Source organism: Trachemys scripta, chromosome 12, assembly GCF_013100865.1.
Source record: "Trachemys scripta elegans isolate TJP31775 chromosome 12, CAS_Tse_1.0, whole genome shotgun sequence".
In the NCBI taxonomy this organism is placed as follows: Eukaryota; Metazoa; Chordata; order Testudines; family Emydidae; genus Trachemys; species Trachemys scripta.
In genome coordinates this window covers 22,574,406-22,595,626 of record NC_048309.1, presented here as the reverse complement: position 1 = coordinate 22,595,626, position 21,221 = coordinate 22,574,406, and the positions used below count along the sequence as shown (strand labels likewise).

Here is a 21,221-nt window from a genome sequence, read left to right as displayed (position 1 = left end):
GAGCTTCAAATCTTCAGGGTTAGCTAAAACATTGCTAGACTAGATCCCCTCCAAGGAATTCTCCCAGAAGGGTAGAATTATGTACTATGCTCAGGTACCTTTGACCTTGTGTTCCACTCCGACTGAAGCCGACAAACTCAGGCTCACATGTGCCACTGAAGCAGCACTTAGGCCTTATTCTGGTGTCTCTGCGCATGACTGTTTCAACAAGAGCAGCCCAGAACCAACCTCCATGCTTTGGCTCTTCTGTAAGTTAGATTTGTATTGGAACGCAGGGTTCCAGCTTTCAGCCTGAGTAACTTGCAGAGGAAGTGGAATGTCTTGTTTAGAGTCTGCAGAGGTATTTATAGAAAGGATTGAATCCTTTATCAAAGGCCTCTGGAGGTATTTGCAGGAAGGTGGATGGGGATGATAATGCTGTTGTATGGCGCCTAGGGGTATCCTTCCACGTATAAACCTTGTGACACTATCCACCATTTGGTACAATCTGGTGCATTCCAAAGGGGAAGAATTTATTCTTCAGAAACATCTTTGTGGGCCATGGATAAATCATGCTTGGCTGGACTGGCTTGTGTTATCCAAAGAGGACCGAGGTCTAGCAGAGGCACATGCCTCTACATAGTTTGGTTTGACTAGGATTTAAGCTGCCTTGAGGACTTACTAGATCTGTTTCAGACTGCCTTTGTGTTTTGCAAATACTGTCTGTCCCAAAGGGCCTTGAGGCTTTTAGCACCACTTCTGCTTAGCAGCAATGCTGATCTCTCTCTCTGTTTTGAAGTGGCGGGTGAGCGAGGAATGTTCCTGCCAGCTTCAGTCACCATTTGATTACAATCCTCCAAATTTTCAGGCATTTGCAGATTCTGCATAACGAACCCCCAGTATCTAATGTGGTCAGACTTGCCTGGAAGAGGTTTGGAGGGAAGGATGGTGATAGGAAACTTGACCAGCTCTTTTAATATGAGGCTTTAACATAGTGGCCTGTAAATATACCTTAATTTTGACAGGCTTTGGATCTACGTTGGGACTTTGCAATCGTATACACTGTGTACTGGTACATTTAGCGGAAACTAGCTCATCACTGAGGCAACTTGTTTGTGCCTCATTAACTGTATCTCAGATTCATCTCCTGTAGAGGAATGTGCAGTATATTGAGTATGGTTGTTCCTCTCTTCCTGGCATTTCCTTCCTGGGCCTCTTGATTAGCCTTAAGCTGACGGGCTAATTGGCTTGGTAGCTCACCCAGCCCACCAGCCTGATTAGCTAATTATCTTTAATTACCCCAGTCAGCTGTCTCCAGGGGGAGCTAGGTGGTGACAGAGTGCAGGCTCAGGTGTGAAATCCCCACATTCTGTCACACTCCCCTTTGGGCTGCAAGTGGTTAAGAGATAAAAATCCTGTCACTTAAAAACGGTTTCCCAATGTATTAGGTCTGTCAGCAGCAAAACCCTTCGCTGTGTTTGGTTTTGTGGTAGTTCCTCTAAAGCCCTGGTTTGGGATTTGGAGCCTAACTATGCTGGGTGCTGTGCACACAATGCAGACAGTCCCTGCCTCAGTGTACAATGGCACTAAGGTGAAGTCATTGGTGGATATAACAAACAGAGGTGAGAGCACAAGGTAACATTGACACCTTGATTGTCACTGCGTGTGTGTCCATTCTGCATTGGCCTCGGGGGATGAACTGGGTGACTTGTAGGTCTCCAATCTCTGGCTTTTGCCTTATTTTGACACTCCAGGCCACTTTGTCTAGTGACTGGGGCACTAGACTGGGTCTCAGACCTAGATACTGTTCCTGACTCTGCCACTGACGTGCTCTATGCCTCTATTTTATCTTCTGCTCTTTGTCTTACTACCTGATGTTGTAAGTTCTGCAGGACAGGGACTCTTGCTATGTGTCTGTAGAGTGTCTAGCCCGATGGGGCTCAGATCGCCGATGGGGCCACTAGAGACGACTGTAACACAACTGGCAATAGCCTCATCAGGCTGGAGGCAATCTAGAGCTGTCATAAACAAGTGGGCTGCTGTGAGAGGTGAAACTAACTCCCCTGGTGCCTCAAGTACAGTGAGACTGGGGATCCTCAGATTCTTAAGTGTATACTTTGTGTTATGCCAGAGGAGTCCATAGGTGACTCATGGCCTCAGGGAGCTCCCTGGTGCTCTAATGTGCAATTCGCCCCAACTAAAACTACAACATCTTCACTAGGTACCGTCCAGCTGGTAGGTGACAATTGCACACCGCGTTACCAAGTTTTGTAGTTAAAACCCTTGACATGGTGTAACACCATCAGATCCCGGCCGTTGGTGGATGGGATTGAACCTGGGACCTCTCAAGCTTAGTGCGTGAGCCTCAAGCCACATGCCTCTTAGCTGAAGTTGTAGCAAACTCATTAATCTCTAGATGGTCTCGGTGTCACTAGAGGGGGATGGAGCACCACACCAAGCAGGCCTGGGTTACAATGGCAGCAAAATGGAAACTTCTTTAAGATGGTAGCTGTTATCAGGAGAGGGTTTTTTCCATTGGGCTGGGAATAATGACTTTTCTGAATGGGACTGTTGGAAACTTAGCCTTGTTCCTTCCTTCTCTTCTCAGGGTTCCACCATGTGCTCCGTGGAGATTAGGATGCACCGATCACAGCTCAGCCCCAGGATGCTAGTATAGTGCTGGGCTGCTGATGCGCAGAGCACCTACTGTGGGATATCGCTCCAGCAGGGCCATCCTGGGCCTGCCCTCCATCTCTCCCAGCAGAGCCAATGGACGCCCACGTGGATCTCCTGACAGAACTCCAGCTGTTGGATAAGGTGCCCACGTTGGAGCGGCTGCGGACAGCTCAGAAGCGCAGGGCTCAGCAGCTGAAGAAGTGGGCGCAGTACGAGAAGGAGATGCAGCACAAGAAGCGGAAGCATGAGAAGAGGAGGAGCGCTGTCAGCCGCAAGAAGGTGTCCTTTGAGGCCAGCGTTGCTTTGCTGGAGGCATCGCTGAGGAATGATGTGGAGGAAGGTAGGACTTGCTGGGGGTGCCTGTGTCTGGCAAAGTCCTTATGGTTTGGCAACCTGTGAACCTGCTGTAACCTCCATGCAGTGTGCAGGGCCACCTCCAGTGCGTCTGTACAGAAGCACTGCCCCTGTGGGCTGGCATTTCCTGTAGTGAAGACACCATGTCCGGCAGCACGGATAGGCTAAGGTGGTGTGGTCTGTGTGGAAAGTTACACTTCCTTAGACTGCTGTCAGAAGGCGGCCCAAGTGCGTGATGGGGGTACAGGCTAGATCCTGCCTGGAGGGGAGGCTCCTTTCACTCTATCCAACCCTCCCATGCAGGGCCAGGTGCACCTGGCCTAGGGTACTTCTGCCTCACATGGCAGGGGAGCTACCAATTCCTATTACTCTGCACTTCTGCAGGAAGTTCTTAAAGTGCTGTACGCATGGATAAAAGATGCCTCCCAGCACCCTGGGAGGTGTGTCAGTGTCTCTTTCCACTTCAGAGATGGAGGAATTGAGGCACAGGGTGGTGGAGTGACCTGCCCAAGGTCCTAAAGCAAATCGGTGTCAGAGCTGGAAATAGAACCCCAATCAGCTTGACTCCCAATCCCCTGCCATAGTAGCTAAGCTATTACAGTGCTTGCTGATAGGAATACCTATCAGTAGCAGAATGTACCCTGCCCTGGCCTTCCCCTAAAGCAATGTGTTGTATTTACTCCAGCCTTCCCCTGTCGCCCAGTACTACAATCGCCACCTCCCATGTATGTGACTTTAATCTAGCTCCACTACGCTGTCTGTGGTCAAGGAAACTGTCTGAACAATTTCTCTGGCTAACTGTACTGAAAACTAGAATTGAAATTCCCATGCTAAGGAGCAAGAGAACAGCCCCGGCAGCTGCTGACGGGAGTACTGTCCTATCATAGCAGAAGCTGTATCTAGTCTACTGGCATTTACATCGATAAGTGGAGATGCCTGGAACCTTGCTGAGTTTCATTTTAGGTCCGCCAGTGCAGGCTTATATTCTGGCATCTAATCTCTAGCCTAGACTGTCTGAGTAGGAGCCCTCTCCTCTCTTGCATGTGGCAGCGTGTGCTCTGTCAGCTGGTATATACCTCCCTTTTCCCATCCCACCCCCTTTGGGGAGTGTAGTGGTAGTCGCACACTTAAGGTGTGCATGGATAAGGACTGAGGTTGGCTCCTTTGGCTTCTGCACAGGGGTTTAAGGTGTATGTATGTTGATGGGGGGGGGAAGAGGTAACTTGGCCTGCTCTGCAAGGAGTTTTCCCCAAAAGTCCTCCCATGGTTGTTCTCACTGAGGTACCTTCTTGTATTCCTTTTAGCCCCTCGTAAAGGCATATTGTACCTAATGGGTGTGACAGTGGTTGAGTCTGAGGGCACGTCTTCACTACCCGCCGGATCGGAGGGTAGCAATCGATCTATCGGGGATCGACTTATCGCGTCTAGTGAAGACGCGATAAAATCGATCTCCGATGGCTCTGCTGTCGACTCTGGAAATCCACCGCGGCAAGAGGCGGAACCGGAGTCGACGGCGGCGTGGCAGCGGTCGACTCGCCGCCGTCCTCACAGCCAGGTAAGTCGACCTAAAATACGCAACTTCAGCTACGCTATTCACATAGCTGAAGTTGCGTATCTTAGGTCGACCCCCCCTGTAGTGTAGACCTAGCCTGGGATAGATTGGATTTCCTGTAGAGCAGTGTCTTTCATATCTCTGTAGTGCATTTTGCAAGGCAGTATACACTGCACTGCTTTTGTGCATGGAATCCCGGTCTGACCTTTGGCAGGTGGGTCTGGGCAGACCTATAATAATCCTTTGGAGACTGACTTACGTATATGTATTTTTACTCTGCGAGTTTAACTGGGTTACAGCCACCCCGCTGCTGAGCCACAGTTTCTCAACCCTGACTCTGTTTCACGAATAAGTGGCTTCTTGGAGAATGCTAACTATGAGGCCAATTATGAATAACGGGTGGTGGTTTTGTACTGTGAAAACCAGTCCATTAGATCTTATGACATATGACATAAGTGGTAAGTTAGTTGCTGCCTGGCTGGCCTCCTTTGGTGGTGGCAGGTAGGTGGCAGCCACTTGTATTGCTGTTCTGTATATTTTAAACTGATGGCCCAGCTGTGAGTGACATGAAATACTTTCATTAAATAGGGTAGTGTTCCTCTCTCACACAATATGTCTGGACTTCTGCCTACTGAGTCTCGAGGCTAGAAGAGGTCAAAGACCATCAGTATTGTTAAAGACCTCAGTATCTCTGCATCTGCTGGCTTTGGATCATAGAGGTTGGGGGTTAAGAGCATAAGAGCTGCTAGACTGGGTCAGACCATGGTCATCTTGTCCAGTATCTTGTCTCTAACGGTTGCCTCAGTGGGAGTGTACAGAACAGGGCAATTGTGGAGTGACCTCCCCTGTCTTCCACTCCCAGCTTCTGACAGTCTGAGGTTTCAAGTTATCTTGAGCATGGGGTGGCATCCCTGACCATCTTGGCTAGTAGTCATTGATGGACCTATTCTCCATTAACATATCCAGTTCTTTTTTGAGCCCAGTTATATTTTTGGCCATCATAACATCCCACAGCAATGAATTTCACAGGTTAGTTGTGTGAAAAATTACTCCCTCTTGTTTCTGCTCAACCTGCTGCCTATTAAGGTCATCGGCGACCCCTGTTTTTTGTATTGTGGGAAAGGGTAAATAACACTTTTCTACAACAGTCATGATTTTATAGACCTCTATCATATCACCCGCTTAGTTGTCTCTTTCCTAAGATTAACAGCCCTAATATTTTTAGTCTCTCCTGGTATGAAAGTCGTTCCATACCCTTGATCATCTTTGTTGCCCTTCTCTGAGCCTTTTCCTGTTCCACTATATCCTTTTTGAGATGAGGTGACCAGAACTGGACACAGTATTTGAGAGATGGACACACCATGGATTTATATAGTGGCATTTGTTATTTTCAATCTTATTTTCTATCCCTTTCCTAATAGTTCCTAACACCCTGTTAGTCTTTTTGATCACTGCAGTGCATTGAGCAGAAGTTTTTGTAGAACTATCCACAGTGACTCCAAGATCTCTTTTCTTGGGTGTTAACAGGTAATTTAGAGCCCATCTTGTATATGTACAGTTGGGATTATTTTTTCCAATGTGCATTACTTTGCACTTAACAACATTGAATTTCATCTGCCATTTTGTTGTCCAATCACCCAGTTTTGTGAGCTCCCTCTGTAGTTCCTCACAGTCTGATTTGCTTAACTATCTTGAATAATTTTGTATAATCTTCAAGCTTTGCCACTTCACTGGTCACCCCCTTTTCCAGATCATTAATGGATACGTTGAACAGCACAGGTCCCAGTACGGATCCTTGGGGGGAACTTGAGGGTTGTTTGGGTCTGAGAGGGAACTCACTCCTTATGCCTGTCTCAGAGACAGCTTGTCAAAATATCTTTCCTTGTGGGATCGGATTGTACTCAAGTGTAACAAATCCATGACTGAAAACCACATCATGGATGCTATCTAAACTATCCACGTGTGGTATCAAATATGAAACATGTCCTATGCCCTTGAGTTCCAAAGACCTGGTTCCCCCCCGTCATCTGAACTAAAGAATCACCATTAGATGTTATGGTATCAAGGCTTTTTTTCAAAGAGTTGAGAGTGACTATCAAATGCTTGAGCAGATTGGCTAATCCACCCCAGAGAGAGTAGTGGTGTGCACACACAATAGAAAATACATTGTGACTGGGTCAAATAGAGGAAGATCAAACCAGTCTGGCCATGTAGTTTTCTGCTCTGAAACTTTACTGCAGCCTCTACTGTACTGAGACAAGAGTAGAGCTGTGTGGAAATTGTAGAGATTTAAAAACAAACAAACGCCCATTGTGTATCACTGCAACTGAGAGCTTTCAAAATTGTTCATGAAAACCCATGTGTCCCAGCTCAGAATAGCCGAATGTCGAGTGGTTAGGGAGTGGAGAGGCATAGGCTCAAGACCTTGCTCTGAATCAGACATGAGTACCATAACCACTGGGCTATTGGCTCTTCTGGTGGTGTGTCTCGTACACATACATTCTGACCCGAATTTCAGCCCTGGGGAGGGTGAACCTTTCCTGACAAAAGTTAAAGCTGATACGTTCCTGCCAAAAGGTTCAGTTTTTGACAGACAGGCATTATCCGCCAAACATTTTTTTGAAAAATTCCTGACCAGCTCTGTCAAGAACTTTGAAATTGAGAGAAATTGTTCTGCAAAGTGTAACTGGTCACCTTGGCATCTGGTCTTAGTTTAGCTTGTAGCGCCAAGGCCACTTTCAGCTAGGAAAGGGATCTGAATACAGCACACCAGTCTGGCCGGCTGGGTTCTGATGTCCAGAATGTTGGCCATATACCTGGGAAAAGTCCCCAGTTGTGCATGGGCAGTGAAGTGGATCAACTGCATGGTGAACTGGCTTATAGCTTGGTCCTTTAATATTCCCTTCCTAGCTGTAGCTGATGGAGGTGTCTACAGGGAAGATGACCATCTCTGGACACCTGCTAATCATTCTGACCCTGAAACTCACTGGTCCTCTAGAAAGCAGTTTCACGTTGCACACAGGCATACCCTGTGGGTTGTGTGGGGAGGAGGAGGTGGGCATGCAGTTTGGGGCTTGAAACTCTTCTATTTAATGGGAAAATCCATGTCTGATCTCTTTAAATGTAGTGTTACCACTCTGACCCCTTTCCTTTGGCTCCGCCCATGTGGCAGGATGTTCCTCTTACTCGTCGCTTCACGAATTCAAATCAGACCACATGTGAAAAAGGCACTTTCAATGTTAGCTGGAAAAATCAAAGAAACCGTATTGTATCGAATCCCTTAGCTAAGGCTGGGGGCGGGGGGAGAAAGAAAGGAATGCAGAGGAATCATATCCCCAGTGCAACATTTGCTTCCCCATTTAGCTGAATATTTCAGATGCCTCTGGAATACTTCAACTCAATGGGGTTGTACTGTGTTCATTTTTCAAGTCTAAAAATAGTTTACAGACCAGGTTTTGTCCCTATTCTGGTCCCTTTTGTCCTTCCTGAGTAGCCAGTACAAAGGTTGGGTGGAATCTAACTGCAGCTGCCAAGTATAGAATTCCCTGGCAGAGGAATTCTTAATAGTTTAGAACAAGCAGAGCCAGATCCTCGGCAAATGCCCTACACCTGTTTTAGGGGGCAGAATTTTGCTTCATCAGTTTTCAGCTGACTTTTAGGGGCCACAGCCAGATGTTTTATTTTTATGGAAGCTCCTGCTGTTCAAGGGAAGGTCAATAAAAATGATCATGAGGCTCAGAAATTAGTTTGGGGAAAGCATTAAAGAGCCAGGTGTATATTTTGGCTCAGAGGTAACTAGGTTGGGGAACACAGTGGTTTAAATTCCTCTTCTTGCAGTTTATATATTTGACATTTGCAAAGCGGAACAAAAGGGTATTACTGGGAGTAACAGAGTGAAAATAGGGAGGGGAAAACTTAGACTGAATATCAGGTTAGCAGGGAGATCTATTAAGCTGTGGAATAACCTCCCAAGGGAAGTGGTAGAAGCCTTGTAACCTGAGACTAGACTGGATGAAAAATCATAAAGTATCCTTTAGGGAACAATCCTGCATGTGCTCCAGGGGACAGATTGGGTGATTTAACAGGTCTTTACCTTTTCTGGCTTCTTTTACTTTTACACTGCTATAACTGAAAGCAGCAGCAGCTGTTTTGCTCAGTTGTCATAATACAAGTGTCAACCCAAAAGGTATTTGTTAAAGAAAGTTATATGTGAGTTAGAACAAGAAATGCTGCTGAACCTTACCATTTCCTCTTACAAATAACTACCCGTGTTTGCACTGCAGTCATGTCTAGAGGCCAGGGCTCCATCGTGCTAGACTCTTACAAACATGAACTAAAACCAGTTTCTGCCCAGAAAGGGCTTACGATTAATGTTTAAGACAAAACAGCAGACATGTGATCAGCCTAATGGGCAGCACACCAGCTGCCTCGTTCGGAGTGTCATGGCCTAGGTGGCTTTTCAGCAGAGATTTACAAGATAAGGGAGTTTTTTTGCAGACTTTTTACAGGGGATTCTTCCTTGCATAAGGAGCAGTAGGAGAGCACAGCAGTGTGTGGTGGGAAAACTGGACAGACAATCAAGACTGACATCATTGGCCTCTGTGGAACTATATATAGCCCCCATACACTGCTCTCCCTGCTACTCATTTACTTGCCCTGTGGGTTAACTGGGAACCACCCACCCTTCCCAGTGTTGTCTGAAGGTTTTCCTTCCTACTGACATCATAGCAGATGTCCAGCTGTGCCAAGTTCTAATAACTTTCTGGCCAGCATCTGGAACTTCAGAAATGCTCTCTGGAGAGCAGGTATGGTGCTTTTGTTGGTTTCATTGTGAAAGCTGCTGTGAGTAGCTTTGGAATGGAAAGTATTCTTGCAGGATGACAATCCCTACAAGCTGGTTTCACTCTTTGTGAAAGGGTGAGTAGCCAGCCCAGCTTCCAGGGTGGAAGGTGAACACAAGTACATTCTCTCCAAGGGAGAAAACCTAAATGGGACCTGATTAAAGAAGGCAATGGAGACAACTTCTAGGGCTTTAGTGATTTGATTTAACTCATGCGCAAGTTGTATTTGGAGTAGAAGTACCTGACAGAACGAGTTCCTCGCTCACTTTTGGAGGTAGTCCTGCCAAATCCATGGTTAAACTCACTGGCAGAACAGTGTGGTGGAAGCAATGCTATACCTAGTTTGTGAATGGAAGACTTCAGTCTCCAGGACTGTGACCCAATTAATACTTTCTAGAACACTGAACGATGAAAATAATACCAAATAGTTGACAATCAAATAGGAAACTACCACTGAGGCCTCTCTTCTCCTGAAAGCATGCAGGGTGGCTGTGCCTGGAAAAAGATATGTGTGCTCAGTACCTGGAACATGCTACATTTGCTCACAGATTGGGTAACTGCACAGCTGTTACCAATTTGCGCTCACAGTTCCCACTTGCATGCACAGCAAAGCAAGAGATTTCCTTGTAGCAATTTCAGGAGGTTCTGTTCTGTTAAGTGCCTTGGTTGGCTGGGGAGGTAAACTAATCAGATTGGAGTGCCTGCTGGAAGGTGCGGGAGGCCCAGTATTGCCAACTCACATGACTTGAAATTAGGTGCTATTTCTTAAAGCCCCACCATTTAGAATTATTCTCAAAGTAAAAGTTGGGGTTCTTGTATAACTTTCTGGTCTTTCTTTTTGTGGGGAAGCTTGAAAACCCAAAACCTAAAGAGTCGCAAACAGAAGACAAATCAAATCTTCACATTTAGTTAAAAAAAAAATCTCTTGACTTGAACACGTGGGATAGCAATAGTGGAGGCAGCATTCACTGAAACCAAGCATGAGTCTTTTCTAAATGCTGTGGAATTTCTTATGCATGGATCTAAGCCAGAGGCCTGAGGCAGATGTTCATGTGTATGGGAAGCTTTGCCTGAGTAGGGCTTCAGGATCGGGCCCTGAATTCACACCAAGTAAATAAATATTTACCTAGGTTACAGTTATAATACCGGCATTTCCCTTATGATGACCCTTGAAAACCTCCATAAAACTGCAGTAGAATCTTATGCTCTGAATGAGCAGTCTCCCAGGGCAGTTCATGTTGTTTTCTTTTCTTTGCACCATTTTAGTATAAAACTGACCTTGTCAATTACAAAAGCATTTTAAAGAGGCCCTAATTAGCGTCTATAAATTGCTTTCCCTAACCTTTCCAAGCTGATGTGATCTGTTCCCTTGTTACTAAAAAACCTTTTATGAGGTGTCTTCATTTTCCACCCACATGATTAGTTTCCTGAAGCCTTTTATTCAGTTTTTCCTGCATGTAGTCAAACTTGAAGGTGTTTTATCAGCAAGTGCATTTACCTGTTGGAGGGGGATTTTTCTGCTGGCTTCTGTGCTGCCTTGAAGGGCCTGAAAAAAATTAGTTGTCCCCAATCAGGATATATATTTAATAAATTAATCAAACCCTAAATGTGTAAGGTCTCTGTTCAATAATACACACATTTTTTAGCTTCTTGGGCACTAAAATCCATTCCTTCTAGCACACCAATAAGGGAAACGTCAGTGTCAGTCTTGTTGGCAAAGGTGAAATTATTTTAATGGTAAATTAGTAGAGGTGTGTGCTTCCATTACATGCTCATACAATCTGTGGATATGATTACAGCCAGGCTGGCTGACGTAGGGCAATTACAATGACATCAGAACCTGGGAGTGAGTCTGATGTTCTAACAAGTAGATGACTCTTCCTGACTGCTTGAAGTCAGAGCGAGGCAGCAAACTGTGTTCCTGTCCTGTCAGACTTTTGAGATTTCAAAAACTTTCCCTGTCCTGAATAGGGATGAAAAATCAACTGTGACATTTTTTGCAAATAGAAAATTTCAGATTAAGTCAATAAAAACATTTCATTCAAATGTTGACCTTTAATTCCTTTTTTTACTATAAATTACTTTAAATGTTTAAACTAAAAGTAGTTTTGAATTGAAATGAAATGTTTCATTTCCAAAACATCAAAATGCAAAACTTTCAAAATCAAAACTTTTTCCCTTGATTTTGACATCAGCATTTTCCTTCTAAAAAGCTATTTCATTGAAAAATTCCCAACCAGCTCTACTTAAAGCATTTACACTCTCCACTGAGGAGAGCCCTTTATGGCATGTGCGCTTTCTGTTTCAAGGCATCTGAAATGACAGACCATACAGAGGGGTGTCTGGCTCTGTGTAACATGCCCGTCACCATGTCTAGATGCTCTGTCAAAATAAAAATCCAGGCCAAAATTCTCAAACTTTCAGCCACACACAGCAGCACCACAACAAAAAAGGGGGGTCGGGGGGAGAGTGATTTTTTTTTAAAGAAGTGCTGAGCACTTGCAGCTCCTGTTAACTGCAATAGAAACCAAAAGTGCACAGCCCCTTTCAGTCGGACTTAGGAGCCTAACTTTAGGTACCCTGGCTTGAAAATTGTGGCCCAAATATTGAAAAAAACAAAAATCCTTGCTTGTGTTCATGCTCTCTCCCAGCATTCTCTCTCATCTTACACAATGAAACTAGAATGTCATGTTCTGTTAATATTCAACTCATTTTCTGGTTTGTTTTTTGTTTTGCAAACTACAGACCCAATCCCACTTTCACAGGAGTCCAGTTTCACCTTGACTGCTATGGATCCATTATCAAGTCCTAGCAGAATATCCGCCATGCAGTGCTTGGGTTTCCAATATATTGCTGAATGGCAACATTAAAAATAATACTTTTGTATGGATCTCTTCAATCACTGAAAATAATTCATATTGTTTTTTTAAAACTCCTATATAGACAAACTACTTGTCCCTCTTAACAGAGAATATTCAATTGTGGTCCAGAGCATTTTAAGTGGATCCGGACTTGGCCAATGGCTCTTGCCAACTCCTGGATTTTGTTTCTTAACAAAAGTAGCTTAAATTGGTTAAGCTGCTTCTAAAGTGTTGGGAAAAAATGTGTTTGGAGGCCAGTTTCAGCAGCTTTGTCTCCCTGGTTTCACTTTTAAAACCTGACACACTTTGGCAGGTTCAGTCTTTACTCTTGTACTTTTTAAACAAGAACCACCTCTTAAAACAGCTGAGTTGTCAGGCTTTGAACAGCCATTAACTCCCATTAGCTGCAGTTACTGTTGATCCTGTGTGCTGCACACTTCTAGTCTGTATAGGCTTGGTTTAAACAGACTCCTTTAGCATGGATAATCCCACTGATTAATTGTCCGAGTATGATATTGTCTCAGTCAAACAGTGTATTGTCCTGGTTAGTGTGGGGATGGAATAGGATGTCAGTGTTTGAGGCTGCTATTACATATCACAATATGTAATACAGTAAAAGCTGTATTATCTGGACCTTTATCAGCCAGAAAGCTCTATTAACCAGCATTTCTGATATCTCCCAATACACATCTTCAGTCTACTAACCAGGACTAGTATACTGCCCAGGAGGTTATGCAATTGCACATTCTGCACTCTACTTTTATGCAAAAGAGGCAGAAGACAAGTAAGCAAGCTGATATCAGGGTTTTATTCAAAAAAGCAACTTCCAGGGTGTGTCACAGGGTCATTACAGATTCAGCCCAATCTCCTACACCTTGTACAGCTACAATATTGATATTGATAATGATGACCCTGAGACACTGCAAGATCCTGAAGTGCCTTCTGAATCATCAAAGAAAGATTAAATTATGTTCAGTATAGTTTTAGTGTTAAGGGTATTATTAGTGATCTGGGTGTACACCATGCGCTGCCCATAGTGATATGAAGTGTCATAAGATAACCTACTGTATAGAAAACTTTACCTGTCTACAGCTAAGTGCTTCAAGAAACCAACCACTCGGCAGTGCAGTATGACTACTGGATTGATGAGTACCGGTGTACTATTTTATACTTTATTCATTTTATTGTATTCTAATTCTTTGACAATTGGTATTCCATTGGTAAGTATAACTCTTAGTTAACTGGAATTTTTGACTAACCGGCACTCCCCATACCGCCAACATGCCGGATAACAAAGCTTTTACTGTATTAGAGAGACAAGGTGGGTGGGGTAATATATTTTATTGGACCATCTTCTGTTGATGAAAGAGACAAGCTTTTGAGCTACACAGAGCTCCTCTTCAGGTCAGAAGCTGGTCCAATACAAGATATTACCTCACCCCCCCTTGTCTCTCTAATGTCCTAGGTCCAACACGGCTTCAGCAACACTGCAAACAATACTTAATATTGTTTTAACAATCCCATTATTTCAATGGGAATGTGGAGATTGGTTCCGTTGTCCCATGGACATGTTAACTGAGAGATGAAGCATGTCATCTATGGTCTGAAATGTAAGTTTCATTGTGGTTTGTATCGTTCCTAGGTGCTGACTGAAGTTAAAGGGTTTCTCTGGTTTGATAGGATTTGGGGGAAACTCTTGCTGCAGTTGCACCACGTAATGTGAAGGGTTTCCTGCCAAGAGGGAAAAACTGAGGCAGTTCAGAGTTAAGATTGTGTGCTTGTGAGGTACGGCAGGTAAGGTCACCATCTGCTCCGCAAACTCTGCATTGCCAGATCTCAGCAAGCCAAGCCGAGGACACAGCAGCAGCCTTAGCTAGAAATGTCATGGCTTTTGTCAGCTCAAGGCAGATTATTAATGTTACCTTAGTTGAAGTGGGTGGGTGGGGGATGTTTGTGCCCAAAACAAAGTGCTAAACCTTTCCCATTTAACCTGCTAGTGCCCCCTGTCACAACTGCTGTACTTACAACTGCGAAGAACTAGAAGGGACACCCTCCTCAGCCCTCAGGCGATGCTAACTGCCATCAAGCCAGCCCCTTAGGGATTCTTGTTTATGCTTTAATATCCTGCAACCACCATATATCAAAGGTCATAATTTCTAAGACTCAAATAATAATAATTTGCATGTACACAGCACCTTACAGCCAACTACCTCGAAGCACATTAAATGTCACGACTCCCCCAAGGGAGACTTTATTAACCCCGTTTACAAATGGGGAAACTGAGGCACAGCCCCAGGTGTCAGAGAGTCACTTGCAGAGCTGGGCCTGGAACCCAAAGTAGCTGGTTTCCAGTCCCTGCTCCAGCTACTAGCTCAGACTCTGAAAGGTATCTTTTGGTCTGGCTGCCCAATTGGAGGGTCTGTAACTGAAGAGGAATTGGTATCACAGAATAGATATCAGCTAGCTGAAATGGGGATGGCAGCATGGAAGTTACTGCAGAAAGCAAAACTTAGCTCTTCCTCCACCTCACCAGCCCACTGTTCTGTTACTGCCTGCACTCAAATAGCAACCACCTATGTTTTCCAGCTCCTTCAGTAAAGAAAACCACAAAAGAGCAAAAATAAAGGCACCTGGAGTGATCGTAAGATATCTCCTGTGTAATAGGTGGTGACAGCAACCTAGAACAAAACAGCGGCTGTCTTGCTACATGGATAGTGGTCTTGGACATCTAAAGTTGCATTACACAAAGGCATTGCGGTCTAGAGCTAAACATACCACACTTTGTATTGGTCGTGGGGTTTGTAAATCAGTATTGGTAACTTTACAAGGAGGAGAAGCCATCCTGACGGTGGGGAGAGCCCTCACATGTCTGTCTTTCCTCAAGAGGCGGGGGAATCATGCTTGCAGATAGTTCATAGGAAGCAGAGAATCAGCCCATGGACTATGTGCTGCAGTTTAACATGCCTGCAGGCTTTTCTTTTTCCCTTTTCTCCTACCCAGGGAGAAATTTAGAGGTAATCTGCTTTATTCTGTCCAGACTTAAATCCCTGCCCTGGCTTCAGGACTGAGGCCTGGGCTACACTAAAAAGGAAGGTTGACCCAGCTACATGGCTCAGGGTTGTGAAAAATCCACGCATCTGAGTGACATTGTCAAGCCAACCTGACCCCTCGTGTAGACAGTGCTGGGTCGATGGAAGAATTCTTCCGTCGAGCTAGCTACCGCCTCTCAGGGAGGTGGATTAACTACGCTGACAGGAGAAAGCCTCCCAAACCATCGCTGTAGTGAGTGTTTACCCTGATGCGCTGTAGCATTTGAAGTGTAGACGTAGCCAAACCTGGCCCTGGTCAGCCTGTATACATTTACAGTGGCAGTACCTGCTCTTTAGGGCTTAGGCTGTGATCAGGTGTCTTAGTGTATTTATAGGTATCTCCATAGCATGGCTGAGTAACTGCATGTATGTATTTGTGTAAATGATGCTGATCCTGTATCCCCTGCCACTCACTTATATTCATTCTCCTCACTCCTCGGTTTTGCTTCGGATCTCACTGGCTGCAGTTCTCCCGCTTCCCTGAAGAATGCTCCAATTCCTTATTTAATACCAGTTGCTATGACAACTGTCAAGGTAGCTCCTGATGACCTATTGCAATGCTCCCGTTTCTCTGGTGTTTGCTTTCCGCTGGAGCCTGGCCATGTGTTTCCCAAGCTGTAAGTAATCTGAGTTTGGGAAACATTATCACCTCTTAAGAATGAGTTGGCAAAAAATCAGATTCTGGAAGGATCATTAAAAGTGTCCCGAACCCGGCTTACCTTATTCCCCATCACCCCATGGCTAGTAAATATGCCAGCAAACAAGCTGTAGTTTAACACTGCCATGCTGCCAGTTTAACTCTGTTATCTCTAGGGCCAGAGGAAAACACATTGCTGACTGTCCCAGCACTGCTGCCCTTAATTAGGAAACAATAGATCAGATGCAGCCTGCAGTAAGCAGAGGCAGCTTCCATTGAAGTCAAGGGGGGCTTGCGACTGCTTATCCCTGAAGTTGCCCTCCAGAAAATCCCAGACTGGTGTAAACTGCCCTCACTTTGAACACTAGCTAAAGGTGAAATGGGGTCCAGCTGTAATATTTTTCCCTTTACATTCAGCATATACTGTATACCACATTTTACAGTGTCCCAGAGTTTGTCTTATTATCTTATGCTAAACCTGTCCCTTTAGTTTTTCCAAGTGGGCTATTGACCCACCTGTTCTCCCAGGAAGGGAATGCCCCCTTTTCACCTTGCCTGGGCCAAGTCAGAAAGTCTGTTTGCTCCTTGAAGCAGGATGCCAGCCTGGCTGCTCCAAAGATCTGATTCACCACAGGAAACTGGATGTTTCTAGAGATCATATTAATGCTGCTGCGTATGCCTGGGCATTGGGCAGGCAAGAGGATAGGTCCTTTTAATAAGGACGACTCTTGCCCAGTCTCTAAGAAGAGGAGCGAAGAGAGCAGATCTAATGACCGACTGGCTATTGGAGTAAAGTTGAAAGCAACCCCACCCAACCACCTTGCTCCTCCATGTTTTACCTTAATCCTGGTTCGTAGCGGGGACTTGCTAGCTTCACGCTGCTGTTGCTTTGTCCTAATTAGTTACACAAGTAGAGCTGTTTGAAAAACAAATTTCCTTTTATGGGAAGATGCAGCATCTCAGAATGACTCTCCCTTCTGAACTGGAACAAAACCTAGCAACACTTTTTGCAAAACAAAATTCCCAAGTTTTCAATGGGAAATATCCAGATTGTAAAATTTTGATGCTGACTGACCCAAGATTTGATATGTCAAAATAACCATTTTCTTTCCAATTATCCGGATCAGAAAATCTCTTCATAACACATTCTATGGGGGAAAATGGCTATTTCAATAAAATGACATTTTCCAATCCCAAAATATGACCCACTGCAGAAAAGAGTGAGGAAGATCTCAAGAGGAAAAGGTCTGCAGTGTGCAGTGGCAGCTCTTCAGTATTGCACTGATTCCACCTGAGCATGTCAGGACATGAGAACGGCCGTACTGGGTCAGACCAAAGGTCCATCCAGCCCAGTATCCTGTCTGCTGACAGTGGCCAATGCCAGGTGCCCCAGAGGGAGTGAACCTAACAGCTAATGATCAAGTGATCTCTCTCCTGCCATCCGTCTCCCCCTCTGACAAACAGAGTCTAGGGACACCATTCCTTACCCATCCTGGCTAATAGCCATTAATGGACTTAACCTCCATGAATTTATCCAGTTCTCTTTTAAACGCTGTTATAGTCCCAGCCTTCACAACCTCCTCAGGTAAGGAGTTCCACAAGTTGACAGTGCACTGTGCAAAGAAGAACTTCCTTATATTTGTTTTAAACCTGCTGCCTATTAAACCTGCCGCAGTGCTTTCTGGCAGATTTACACGGCTGTCCCTGATCTGAGTCTGTCTGCCCATGGCGGGGGTAATTGTGACATTTTCTTGGGGTGCCCAAAAGTGTAGGTCACTGTGTAACCCCCATGCCTCCCCGAGAGAGATTTGCTGCTGCTAAACTGGGGGACAGCTGCCTGTCATCTCAGTCTGTTAGTCACCCAAGATAAACTTCTCAGGACTCTACCAGCTCTTCTCAGACTCTACCTGTGTTCCCTGGCAAAGCAGTCCCCGGGAGTACCTAGCCTATGTCACTAGATACTCACCAAAATTACCAAGTTTGCTATCTCCAAGGAGACAGCATACACTCCAGCATGTTTGGCTGAAGTAAGAATTCACACTGTTTAATATTACAGTACTGAGATCTAATTACGATAAAACAAAGAGACGTTTATTAACAAATATAGAGATTTAAGTGATATTGAGTAAAGATAGTGGAAAGAGTATTGGTTATAAATAAAACTATATAACATACTTTTAAGATACTAATCATCACTTTAGCAAGCTACAATCCTTAGGCTAAAAGCAATTTTCTCACCCTCAAAGTTTTTCTGCAGAACTTGCTGATTTTTAAGGGTATGATTCTGTCTCAGAGATTGTGGATTCCGGGACTTTCTGGGACCGCCGTGATGTCTTCCACAGCGGCACGGCTGGAGCAGCTGTCAGCCCCAGGGCCGCCTGAGCAACAGCACCAGGGCTGAAGAAGTGGCTGGGGTTGGGTCAACCCTGCTGGAGCTGGAGCAGCGGCGGTCAGCCCCTGGCACAGGAGTAGTGGCAGGGCTGGAGCAGCTGCCAGAGGTTAGCCCCTGGTAGTGCTCCAACTCTTAGTCCCCCGTCCCCGCTAGGGTATTTTTTTAGTAAAAGTCAGGGACAGGTCGCGGGCTTCCCTGAATTTTTGTTTAGTGCCAGTGATATTAAAAATATCTGTGATTGAACCTTAACCTTATTGATTTTCAATCAAATCAGAGCCCAAATTGTCCTGGTTCTTCCCCCTGTGTCCCCCGGGAGTCGCCGCAGTAAAAGGATAACAAAATGTCTTGTTGCTTCCCCTTATGTTTCCCCAAAACACATTGTTTTGCCCCCAGAGACAAAACAACTCCTTGTAGCTTTAGTCTCTTGTGTCTTCCCATGCTGATTTAACATCCCCCAGTCAGCCTGGCTTTTCCTGGCTTTTTGACTTACATGCAAATATCGCTGGGATTGTATTTGGCTTCACAATGCTTCATTTGCATAGGGACAGGGAGATAACTACCTATCTGGAAGCAAACCTGTTCCTCCCTTTGGATACAGACTCTAAAGCATAATATCAGTAAGTGTCCATAATTCCTCATATAGTGTTACGCAATATTTCACAATGATATTAATGACCAGTGTGTGTTAACGACTTTCCTTCAATACCTTACAAGGCACTCTCTACAGATAAATATGACAGCAATATGTTAGGTGTAGTGAATTTGTCAGGACTAATAAGAGTTGCTCACACATAGTGAATCACCAATGGGCCTCTGTGTTACAGTAATATTGACGCCTTTTTACTGATGCAAATCTGAAGTACACTTAAAACTGAGTGTGCTAAACATCTGTTTAGAATGTCGTCCGTGCGCAGAGTGCTTTAAAGACAAACATGAAGACAGGATCTATGCCCTGAGGAATTTCCATTTTAAACACCCCTGTGAGGTAAAGGCAGCACTTTAAGATAACACGTGTTCTCAAAATGTGAGGCACATAATAGAAATAGGAATCAGATTTAAGAAGGAAAAGAACAAAGAACAAGTTTCTTTTCTGTGTGTGTGTGAGGGTGCCAGGGGAGGAGATTTCAGTCAAACACTTATAAGAATAAGTTTTAACCTATTTAAGAGCTCAGAGTCCTTCTGTGACTTTTAGAACTTTTCAGACCTGTTTTTTTAAACTCTGTACGTTTCTCTTAATTAGCACAGTCTGTCAGACCTCAGGAAAACTCCTCGGGCAGCTAAGTGCACTCTTCCTTTTAATTAAATTTGGTTGGGTTGCCTGAAATAGCCTTCATTAGAAATAGGGTGGTTTTCCACCAAAGGAGGACAATCCCAGTGGAATCTATAGACTGGGGCAGTCTCCTAACTCTCTCATGCAGATGTTTTGAAAGCTTTTAAATAGACACTAGCAAGGTATCAATGCAGGTCCAGAGTCTAAAGCTAACTTCCGTTGATGTGGGCAGCAACACTGATGAAATTCCAACTTCGCTGCTGAGTGATGTCAGAAAAAAACCAAACAAACGTGTGCTGGCTTTGTAATAATACTAATGTCTCACTGTCATATAGCACTCCTTAGCATAGATCTCGATGGGTCACTGAGCTGAACAATCTGTTTTTACCTACTGTAGCCATCAGTATAGAATCTAAGCACTAAAGCGCATGGAAAAAAAGAATCCCTGTCTATTTCAGTAACAGTCCTGCTCACAAAGGACTTTCATGTTGGTGTGATTATGAAATGGTCACTGGGCTTGGCAGGGTTACCTACAACCATGATGCTCTCTGAAGGGTGCATAGTTGGACCGTCATGCAAACAGCAAACTGGTCAGGCACAGGCTATGGGACAGTGCCCCCTCCCAGAATCCATTCTTATCTTCTACCGCGTCGCAGCCCTTTTAAAAGCAATAGAATTGAGGCACGGGGAATTCAAAGTTCACCCTATATTGTGGAGTCAAGGTTCAAATCATCATGTCCCCTGACACCAATTTTACTGGACCACTGAGTGGTCCAAGATTTTTGACTTACTCAGTAAGCCCTTTAATACTTGGAGCGTGGACACTCCAAGTGAAATTGTGATGGTGAATGAGAGCATGAAACATTTCTTTTACTTGCATTCAGAGACCTGTTTTCTAATTAAGGGGCAACACTTGCCAAATAGTTTCCTAAGACTAAGTAGGATCGACAGCCTGAGTTACAGCTGGAGCTGGGGGAAATTGTCAGCTAGTTCACTTCCTGCAGCAATGTGCTGGGGCAGGGATGCAGGAGCCGTGAGAGCAGCTATGACTGGATGGCTCTGCTGGATGCAATTTCTCACACTCTCTGGGTTTTGCTAGGTTTCCTGAAGCAAAATGCAGGTTTATTCTTACTGGGCCAAATTCCAAGATGTGCTGAGCACCTACAAGGCCTGGTGACTTCTGTGGGAACTACAGGAATGGCATCTTTGGGCATTTGGCTCCTTAAGAATGAGTTACTCAGAGTCAATGAGCCTCCTATTCCTTGCGAGTAGATGTTAGTGCTAAGTCTGCCAATAGAAACACTCCTTTCCCCTGGTACTAATCAACCCCAAACTGGAGTTTCATGCCCCTCAGGAATGGATTCTGGATGCACCCCAGGTAGTGCTGGAAGTTTCCAGCTCCTGTGGGAGTGACTTACCAATTAGCAGAGGGATGCGGGGGAGTAGTTTCCATTTGGCTTCAGTCATCTTATTTTGGAAATTGATTCCGACAGGATGGAGCCTACACCCTTCTCCTTCCCTTAAACAGAAAGTGACTCTGGGCTTTCCAGTCATGGGACAGGAAAGAGGT

General features: G+C 44.8%; 1 protein-coding gene across 1 annotated transcript in view; it reads left to right on the top strand.

Annotated features, from left to right (window-relative positions):
- Nucleotides 1-21,221, top strand: part of PPP1R16B (protein phosphatase 1 regulatory subunit 16B) — a 102,192-nt gene that overhangs the window by 18,811 nt on the left and 62,160 nt on the right. The window contains exon 2 of the mRNA XM_034787397.1: nt 2,588-2,995. Coding sequence (XP_034643288.1) covers nt 2,749-2,995 — 247 coding nt within the window. The 5' untranslated portion in view covers nt 2,588-2,748. The remainder of the gene's footprint in view (nt 1-2,587; nt 2,996-21,221) is intronic.